The sequence below is a fragment of the Centroberyx affinis genome, unplaced genomic scaffold, assembly GCF_046629955.1.
Source record: "Centroberyx affinis isolate AG114_WGS23_722 - 3 ecotype Tasmania unplaced genomic scaffold, CSIRO-AGI_Caff_v1 ptg002716l_1, whole genome shotgun sequence".
Taxonomy (NCBI): domain Eukaryota; kingdom Metazoa; phylum Chordata; class Actinopteri; order Beryciformes; family Berycidae; genus Centroberyx; species Centroberyx affinis.
Genome location: NW_027280887.1, coordinates 1 through 10882, shown reverse-complemented (window position 1 = coordinate 10882; position 10882 = coordinate 1). Strand labels below are relative to the sequence as shown.

General features: G+C 42.9%; 1 protein-coding gene across 1 annotated transcript; it reads right to left on the bottom strand.

Annotated features, from left to right (window-relative positions):
• Window positions 1–5698: 5698 nt before the first annotated feature.
• On the bottom strand, window positions 5699–10650 carry LOC139657590 (mothers against decapentaplegic homolog 1-like; the record flags this gene model as incomplete). Its single annotated transcript, XM_071535482.1, has 4 exons — window positions 5699–5842; window positions 6486–6742; window positions 8047–8268; window positions 10528–10650. Coding segments are annotated over 4 exons (746 nt in total), but the record flags the coding sequence as incomplete, so codon positions are not given.
• Between the last annotated feature and the right edge of the window lie 232 nt (window positions 10651–10882).

Sequence of the window (10882 nt, the reverse complement as noted above, 5' to 3'; positions counted from 1 at the left end):
ATGAATTTATTGCAATTCTAGCTAAAACACTATTGGATGTAGTTTTTGCAACTGAACCATTTAGTGTTTTGTAGACAAGCAAGAATATTTTCAAGTTGATTTTAGGTACTGGTAGTCAATGCAGAGATCTGAGGGCTTACGTAATATCTCCAGCTTTTTGTCTTTGTTGTCTTACTTACCTTTTGTAGAAGAAGATGGAGAGAACCCATACTGTGCAGGAGCCAGAAACACCCACCCATGGCATGCTGCAGGGGAAGGAGCAAGACACACCCGCCACCCTCTCTATCTCCCCTCTCTCTATTGCCGCTTTTCCACTGCATAGTACCGGCTCAACTCGCCTCGACTCGACTCTACTCGCTTTTGGTAGTACCACTTTGGTTTTCCACTGCACATAGTACCCCCTCAGTGTGCCCCACCCCCCAAACTGGTCGTCATAGCGACGCTGCGACGCTGCATGAAACGCGACACACAGCTACAATGGAGGATATCGAAGCGATGGTGTTCTTGATTCTCGGTGTGTGGCTGTTAGTCACAGCAAGGAAACAGATTTTATTTCAGAGGAGACTGAAGGCAGCGAGACAACAGACTGCTCTCTGGCTGCTCAAGGCGACGCAAGAGGGTAAGCTAGCCTGGTAGCTAACGTTAGCATATACGTCCCGTGTCGCGATGACGATTCTCTGACCAATCAGTGGTCTGCAGTGTTTTTACGTCACCTTTTGGTATCGCCTCAGCTCGCTTGGAACCTCGACGGAGGTGCTACGAAAAAAAGTACCAGGTACTACGTAATATGGTACCTGGTACCTGGTACTTGGCCAGTGGAAAACCAAAAAAGGCGAGTAGAGTCGAGTCAAGTCGAGCCGGTACCATGCAGTGGAAAAGCGCCATATCTGTCTCTCCCTCCCTCTCTCTCTCCTTCCCTCTCTCTCCCTCTTTCTCTCTCTCCCTTCCTCCCTCCCCCTCTCTCCTTCTCTCCCCCCCCCTCTCTTTCTCTCTCCACCTCCTTTGCTGTGACGAAGTACAAGCACATAGCACATCCCTTCAACACAGAAATCTCACACACACACGCACACACAACATGCACGCACGGCCATGCAAGGGCGGATATTTCATTTCACTGTTGGGGGGGACAATAAACAGAAAAGTTTCTCAAGAACAATTCCCGCCAAAAATACTGTAATGTATATAGAGGAAACCCATATGTCTTCATTTATTTCCAAAATTATAAACAAAATTACATAGTGGCAGCCATTTTACATGCAGTAAGAAAAAAATAATATACTTAGAACCTAATTACGTAGAGTAAGTTAATCTTAAATATTATATTATAGAAATATTACTGTTACCATCTACAAAAGATATGAAAACCTGCATTTTAATTTAACCAAGTATCCTGTATCATAAATACATGTCTGGCATTTGTAACAAACCAAACTGCTTCCATAGACATCATGCATTAGAAGACGCGGCTGCCCGTACCAATACGTTGATGCACAAGATTCAACCGCGAGGTAATGGAGTGAACAAAATGTAGTCTGATTACAATTGTAAATGTGTTTTATTCTATTGAGTGGTAGAATTAAAGAAAAATGTCTGACACATCCTTTGTTTTAAGTTAACCTTTGCAAAGTAGCTACTGACTGGAGGTCAGCCACCACTGACACACTTCCAGAGATCGCTCCACAGACACTCGAGTCGTACCGAGGGCTGATGTGTGTGTGTGGGGGTTCGGGGATGGTAGGCAATGGACCAAACAACTGTGAGGCATATGGGGTGGGGGGTGGGGGGGAATCTTTCGAAACTTAAAAACGTATTGTTTTGCGTCTATAATTAGCACAAGTGCTTTCAATGCATATTATTATATTATTTAAAATGATATAGTTATGTTTACAATGATATATCGAGGGGGACAACCCTCTGTTTTTCCCAGGAAGGGGGGGTCGGGACCCCCCTGTCCCCTCCGTAATTTCCGCCCATGCGGCCATGCACACTCACACACAAAAAACACACACAGATACACACAAAAACACACACACACACACATACACGCATGCACACTAACAAGCACGCACGCACATACGGACACACATTCCTGTTACCCAATGTTCATTCCTGTTACCCAATGTTCATTCCTGTTACTAAATTGGTTTTTTTCTAAAAAAAAATAAAGATAAACCACTATTTTTTTTGTTTTGTTTGGTCCATCATTTATCCAATTGTTTAATAAATTACATGATAAAAAAATTGGTAAACTTGAGGTTTGGGTTTCCTTTAAAAGGAAAAAATGGCTTTGCATTTTTTAGAAAAATACAACTTGCGTGCATATATAGTGATTTTTTAGTCACAAATATCAATTATTTGAACATGTAACCAACCATTTATTTAAAATAAACACTTTCTTGAGGGGAAAACAAAGGAATTAGTTGACATGCTTTTAAACATGCTTTTTAAATGACACATGAGTTTTGGTAACAGGACTGAGAAAAAAGCAACCATCTTCCACTTAGAAACCTTGTAAAAAATGAAATAAAGTTGCCTGAGATTGACCAGTACACATTTTGAATAGTTAAATATGTGTGTTATTAGATTCAGTGTTGAAAAAAGATTAAAAATTAAGTTTAATTTGGAAGAGTTACAACAAGCAAATGGCACCCATTCGGTGGAATGGCCCACAGACAGACCGAAATCAGAATGAATTAATTACGAATTTATTGTTGTTTCTTCGATTCTAGTGTGGAGTTGAGATCACAACAGGAGTCGACATGATGGAATTGAGAAACAATTCTTTTGGAGTCGACTCTCCATCCCTAATATTCAGTCCGGGGTTCCTACACATTTTCAGTTAAAAAATTCCATACTTTTTCCAGACCTTGATTTGTTTTGAAGATTTTGTCTGGTATTCAATATGATTTACGCAGATAGACATCTTGCCCCTGCTAACTAGGTCATATCACTGTATAGATGAAGATTGTTCTTCACAGAGATAAATATCAGAATATGTGAGATGATTGGCAGGGTTCCTACACGGTTTCCATTTTAAAATTCCATATTTTTCCCAGACCAGGTTCTTGACCGGATTTGATTTTGGTGGGTATTTGATATAATGCAGCTGACAGCGGCTGGGTAATAAGAGCGTCCCTCTATCTGAACATTATTCTTCACATCAACAAAAACTGTGGACTCAAAGTGGCTCTACAACAACATAAAAGCTAGAATTATGTGTGTATCGGACCTGAACCGCAACATTTTCCATGCTTTTCCAGACATTTTTTCAAATTCCCAAACTATTCAAGACCTGGAAATGATCAAATTCATTTTGAATACTTTTCCAGACTTTCCAGACCTGTGTAGGAACCCTGTTAGTCTCTTCATCCCTGTAGTTCTTGGACCCACAGACAGTATTGTCTCCAGTCAGCTGTCAGTTGAAACAGCGAGCTCCACTGCCTCTTGCTGCTAACAATCAGTTTGTTGATTTTGTTTCTCTATATAATGAGTCTATTCATCCCTGTAGGACTTGGACCCACAGACAATATTGGCTCCCGAGTCCAAACTGTTTGTCAAAATATCCCACAGACAATACTGTCTGTGGGTCCAACAGCTACAGACAATACTGTCTGTGGGTCCAACAGCTACAGGGAGGAAGGGAGCTACAGGGAGTTATATAGAGGAACAAAATCAATGAATTTATCCTTTAATGATTTAAATTAAGAGAGAAACACAGTAGTTAGAACCACTTTATTAGTATTTTTAAAGTCCATGGTTTGATTTATTTCAGGTAGAAAAACAACCAGTCTGTGTTTCAGTCCACTCATGGTTTAGGATAAAAAATATTTCAGTAAAAATCATTCAGACTTCGACAATATGAGACTGACAATGGAAAGAAGACATAACAATATTTAATCAAAGTGCAGCTGCAAAAAAAAAAACAATCTAGAAAAATGTCATGTACATTAATTCATTATCAGTTGGTCTGAATTCCACAGAAAATCTACTTCAGCAGATATTTTTCTGATATTTCCCAGGTTTTTGAGTATTTTATTGCATGAGTTTCCCAGTTGAAAGAATATTTCATAGATGGACAAAAATGGCATAATTTTCTGTCACCTGAGCTGAGACCCCCCCCCCCAAAAAAAAAAATCATAAAACCCCTGGAAGCCACGCTCATTAAAATAATAATAATAATATTAATACAATAAACAGTAATACAGTACTAGAATACATGAAAACAGTTTTGATGTACAGTTTAAAAAGCTGAAATGCAACGGTTTTATTGGATATCACAATAAAATAACATACCTTTTAGAGTCTTTACATGGAAAAAAATTACATAAAAACACGTTAAAAAAATGTTTCCACTTGTTTCAATGGGATTTTTATCATCCGTTCACACAGGAAACATCAACTACTCTGATCTTTCTCAGCCTCGCTCACTAAGACAGAGCTGGTTTATTATTCCAGTATTTAGCAGAATATTTTCCCTCTTCATTAGATGTTTCTGTTGGATCTCTGCTCTGATTGGCCAGAGACTGGTGTGGGAGGAGCCACGTTCTATCAATGTTATTGTAATTCCCGCTGGCCGCCGGCAGAGGGCGACAGAGATCACAGATTATTATTTAACGCTCCTTTAAAGAGGAACTAAACCCCAAACCTAAAAAACATGTTACTGAAATGGCCATCTGCTATTGGCTGATGTTTGGTGTCACCACCTGTTGTACTCTGTAGAAGGTGACATCATCACCTGGTACCAAAGATCAGCCAATAGCAGATGGCCATTCACAGTAGAATGATTTTTTTACGTTTAGATGTCAGGCTTCACACATTTGGGTTTGGAACTTAGGTTCTCTTTAAATAATTACAACCAGAAGAGAGCAGCCAACTGGGCCATGACTAAACCCTGGTTAGTCCTGTTTGGCCCAGTAATGGAAACCAGGCACAGACTAAACCCTGGTTTGTCCCATGTGGCCCTGTATAGGAAACCAGGCACAGACTAAACCCTGGTTAGTCCTGTTTGGCCCTGTATAGGAAACCAGGCAACACGACTAAACCCTGGTTCGCCCTGTTTGGCCCAGTAATAGAAACCAGGCAACACGACTAAACCCTGGTTAGTCCTGTTTGGCCCTGTAATGGAATCCAGGCACAGACTAAACCCTGGTTCGCTCTGTTCGGCCCAGTAATGGAAACCGGGCCACGGACTAAACCCTGGTTAGTCCAGTTTGATCTGGGCTCCAGCTCAGCTCATCTTCCATCCATATTTTCTATCCATCAGGTTAAAAACATGAGAAGATAACAAGGCAGAACTAATTGAGTGATGATGATGGTGATGATGACGATTAGTGTTGTGGCTGCTGCTTACTGACTGTCCTCACAGGTCAGGCAGAACTAGTCAAACCCAGATCAGTGATCGTCTCTGCTGTGATTGTCCAAGTCAGTCAGAAATAACTGGATCACTGAAGTTCAGATCCTGGTGGTGTGTGTGAATGTGTGTGTGTGTGTGTGTTGGTAGGACACGAAGGAGATGGGGTTGTGTGTGTGTGTGTGTGTGTGTGTTAGGACACGGAGGAGATGGGGTTGTGTGTGTGTGTGTGTGTGTGTGTGTGTGTGTGTTAGGACACGGAGGAGATGGGGTTGTGTGTGTGTGTGTGTGTGTGTGTTAGGACACGGAGGAGATGGGGTTGTGTGTGTGTGTGTGTGTGTGTGTGTGTTAGGACACGGAGGAGATGGGGTTGTGAGGCGAGCCCATCTGTGTCAGCACCTTGTCCAGCCACTGCAGCGGGCCGTGCAGGTGCACCTCGATCCAGCAGGGGGTGCTGGTGACGTCCTGCCGGTGGTACTCCGCCCCCCAGCCCTGCACACACACACACACACACACACACACACAATGAAACAAAACAACACACAAGTGAACACAAGAGAATGTTTGTTTAATGCTGGTAGAAGACTTCAAACCCAGAACAGAGGGAATACTGTTGGAATAGAATACTATAGAATAAAATAGAATAGAAGTTTGGGTACAGAAAAGTACCAACACTGCCAGGGTTACAGGTTCTATTCCCTGTGTAGCTCTGTGTGTGTATTACGTTTTACTCTATTCTATTCCATTCCAACTCACCTTGCCAAAGCTCATTCCATTTTTTTTTTCATTCTACTCTATTCTTTTCTATTCTAGGCAAAACTCATTCCATGGTTTCTCATTCTATTCGTGGCATTTCATTATTTTTTTTACTCTTAAATTCTAATTTCTAATCTATCGTCCTCACCTTGATGAAGCTCACTATTCTCACCAGCTTGTTATTTTCTACTACATTCTATTTTACTTCATTCTACTCTATCTTATATATTCCCCTTGACAAAGCTCATTCCATTATTTTCTACTCTGTTCTACCTCATCCTCACCTTGACCAAGCTCACTCTGTTGCATTCTACTGTGTTCTGCCTCACCTTGACAAAGCTCTACTCTGTTCTACTCGCCCCCCCTCACCCCCCCTCACCTTGACGAAGCTCATGCGGATGGTGCACATCTTGGTGAGCTCGTACACGGCCTCGAAGCCGTGGTTGACGGACTGGGCGAGCAGCCGGGCGAACTCCTGGTTGTTGAAGATCTTCAGGCTGCAGCCGGAGGGGATCTTGCAGACGGTGGTGGGGTGGAAGCCGTGCTGGTGGTTACAGTTGCGGCTCTGGACGAAGATGCTGCTGCCGGACAGACACTCGGCGTACACCTCGCCGCCCACGTAGTACAGGTGGACTCCTGGAGGGGGGGGGGAGGAGTTATGAGTTTGAACCGGACTCGAGTCACGTGACTTGGACTCAAGCCACATGACTTGATGACTTGGACTCGAGCCGCATGACTTGGACTGGAGTCACATCACTTGGACTGGAGTCATGTGACTTGGACTCAAGCCACATGACTTGATGACTTGGACTCGAGCCGCATGACTTGGACTGGAGTCATATGACTTGGACTGGAGTCATATGACTTGGACTGGAGTCACATCACTTGGACTGGAGTCATGGGACTTGGACTCAAGCCACATGACTTGATGACTTGGACTCGAGCCGCATGACTTGGACTGGAGTCATATGACTTGGACTGGAGTCACATCACTTGGACTGGAGTCATGGGACTTGGACTCGAGCCGCATGACTTGGACTCGAGCCGCATGACTTGGACTGGAGTCATGGGACTTGATGACTTGAACTCGAGCCGCATGACTTGGACTCGAGCCGCATGACTTGGACTCGAGCCGCATGACTTGGACTGGAGTCATGGGACTTGATGACTTGGACTCGAGCCGCATGACTTGGACTCGAGCCGCATGACTTGATGACTTGGACTCGAGTCACATCACTTGGACTCGAGTCATATGACTTGGACTCGAGTCATATGACTTGATGACTTGGACTCGAGTCACATCACTTGGACTCGAGTCATGTGACTTGGACTCGAGCCGCATGACTTGGACTCGAGTCATATGACTTGGACTCAAGCCACATGACTTGGACTGAAGTCACATCACTTGGACTCGAGTCATGTGACTTGGACTCAAGCCGCATGACTTGGACTCGAGTCATATGACTTGGACTCAAGCCACATGACTTGGACTGAAGTCACGTGACTTGGGTTCTGGTGACTTGGGACTTGACTCTGACTTGTACTTTGATGACTTGAAAAAGTTTCTAAAGTCTTGACTTGAGATCTTGTGTTTGTGTAAATGACTTGGGACATGACTTGAGACTTGTGCGTCAAGACCTGTTTTTGTCAATATCTTTCAGTCTAACAAATCATAAAGAATTTGTATCGCAACCTGCCTGTCGAATGGGACGAAATATTGAAATTCAATACAAAAACCTGACAATCTGTCTGTTGTGTCAGGAACATGAATGGTGATATCAGCTCCATGTTATTCTGCTGTAGTAATCACTAATGAGACTCTTGACCATCACAGTTTCACAAGCTCTCCATCCAAATTATATTATTGTCACTTTGTAATGACATTTTTAAATCGTTTACATTCTAGCAAGCTAGGTTAGGTGTGTGTGTGTGTGTGTTACCTTTGCCGATGTGCCGCCTTGTGTTTTCGATGGTGGAGTTCCTGTTGACGTTGGACAGCAGGCCCAGACAGAAGCGGTTCCTGTTGTTGGACGGATCTGTGAAGCCGTCGACCAGAACGCTGGAGTCGGACGCCAGGTACGCCTCGCCAACACGGTTATTCAGCTCATAGTAAACTATAGAGCACCAGTGTTTAGGCTCCTCATAGGCTACAGGGTGGACATCTGGACAGAGACAGACAGCTTGTTGTGGTGTGGCTGTAGATCCATTCAGTAACGTTCTCAGTAAAAGTGAATAGTGTGATAAGGTGGATTTGTTTCCAAATGTAGGTTACTGTGACACAGTAAACTGTCTTGTCTTTAGCCCTAGTCTCTACTCCAAAACATGAAGAGTTGGAGCTTGAGAAGAGTCAGCTCAGTTAACCTGAACAAACTGTTAGCTAGCTAACTAGCCAGCAAACACACTGATGTCGCTAGCTGCTGCTAGCTACGTTAGCTAGTGTGCTAATCAGATGTGTTAACAACAAGACAGTGATGTTAGCTGACCAGATGCTATGGTTAGCTAGCTAACAAGCTGACATTATCTAAACACTAAATCAATCAGATGGATCAGTGATGAAATGATCAGTTCAGTCAGAAACAGACAGAAATGAACCATCTGTTCAGTTCTGTTCTGACAGAAACACAGTCAGCTGTTCAGAGAGCTGAGGACCTCCAACATGGCCGCCAGAGGGAGGTTACATCAGCTGAGAGACTATTGTATAGTTAATGTTTTCACGCCAAATAATTTAACATTTATCATCTCAATAGTTTGTATGGATAAACTGTTGTTGGTTGGTTTTTGAAAACTGACATTTTCTTTTCTTTTTTTTTTCAAATTTCTTTTTTTTTTAAACATTGATAAAATCACTTATTGCTGTAATTATATTGTCTTACATATTTTTTTTCTTTTACAAATGAGAACAATAGAAGACCAATTTGAATATATACTGTATAGGGATGTTCCTAACGACTAATTTCCCTGTCGATTAAACGAAAATTTAAATGTAGACTAGTCGACTAGTCTAAAAGTAAGAAAACACTCAGAAAAAAGTCAAAAATGAGCACAATTTAATCTATAAGGTTAAAACGTTGTCCGAAAAAATATTGCATGTATTTAAGAGCCATTTGAAACCGTTAATATTCTTCAATAACTGTGGCACTTTGCGCCGTTTATTATGAACGTTGTACATTACAAACGACATGACAACTCACTAAATAAAAGTTAACAAATAACATTTAAAATAATAATAAAAAATATTAAAAAATAATAATCTGTCATCAGAAAAACTACCAATAATAGGCCTACAAAAAAATAACAATTAGGCCTACTGATCGACGTGACATTAGATTATTAGGCTGTTCAACAACGGCGTGCTGTTGGTAATCAGCTTCAAACAGCAGGTACACACACACACACACACACACACAACGTGGTAGGCCTACTTACTCGACTGACGAAACATTTTTGTTCAGCGAAATCAACGTGTCAACATGTTCGGGTGAAAGGCGAGACCTCAGTCTATTAACAGTAAGTCCAGCAGCTGAAAAAACTCTCAGCTGGAACAGATGTTGCAGGCACACAGAGATAGTGACTTGAAGCCGGCATAGTTTTGGAAAGCGTCGCGTTTTCCCGCACCACCACACAAGTGGATCTTCGTTAGGTGAGATACAGGTTTACAACCTTATTTTCTTTTTCTAGATCAAAATACTGCCAAACCGCGCTGGAGATGTCATCTCTGTCCGGTCCCACTTTCCACCTTTACATCCGGGCATAACCGCCTGCTGGGGCTGCAGCCCCGGCTAGTGGCAGGTGGCTGCGTAACATCTTAGACGCATCAGTTAAGCGGCGTACATTATTAATAATTAGTTTAACCGACTAGTATTTCTGGTGCCGATTAGTGAGGGTAGAAACGTTTAAACGACTAGTCGACTAATCGCGCACATCCCTAATACTGTACCCATTTACATCTGTATTAACATATCTCCATATAATCTTATATGGATTTACTTATATAGAAAACTGACATCTTCTAAGCTGCTTTGGCAGTAATGTTTCTAATAATGGAGTTATTGAATCGTTTTTCTTACCTTTTAATAAAAAAAAAATTCCGCACACTTAGATCCATGCAGAATTTCATTTATCACTGAGCTTTCAGTCTCATAAAAACCTTTACTTAGTTTTTACTTTGCCCTTGGGAATGTGCTTTGGTCAATAAAGCCTCATTGAACTGAAATGAATTGAAACTGAATTCAAAGAGAGAGAGAGGAGAGAGAGAGTAGAGAGAGAGAGAGAGAGAGAGAGAGAGAGAGAGAGAGAGTGTGAGAGTAGAGGGAGTACAGGGCCAGAGAGCATCATGGACAGAGAAATCAAAGATAAAGGTCACAGTCACACACACACACACGCGCCATGTGTCCTGTCCTCTCGGCAGTTGCCACGGTTACCTGGCCGGTTGTTGGTCTCCATGGTGGCCGGCATGGCGGCCAGCAGGCCGGTGTCCATTGGCTGGGAGCAGTCCTGGTTCAGCGAATCATCCGGCGGCATGTAGGCGGGGGGAGGGGTGTCAGCTGAGGACGGACACACACACACACACACACACACACAGGTCACAATTAGATTCCAGTAAATGGCATTAGAGCAGAAGGAGAGGAGATGAGGGGTGAAGGAGAGGAGGACAGGAGAGGAGAGGAGGAGGAGGAGGGGAGGAGGGGAAAGGAGAGGAGGAGGGGGAGAGGGAGGAGAAGTAAGGGGGGCGGAGAGGAGTCGAGATGAGAGAGGAGGAGGTGGTGAAATGAGGAC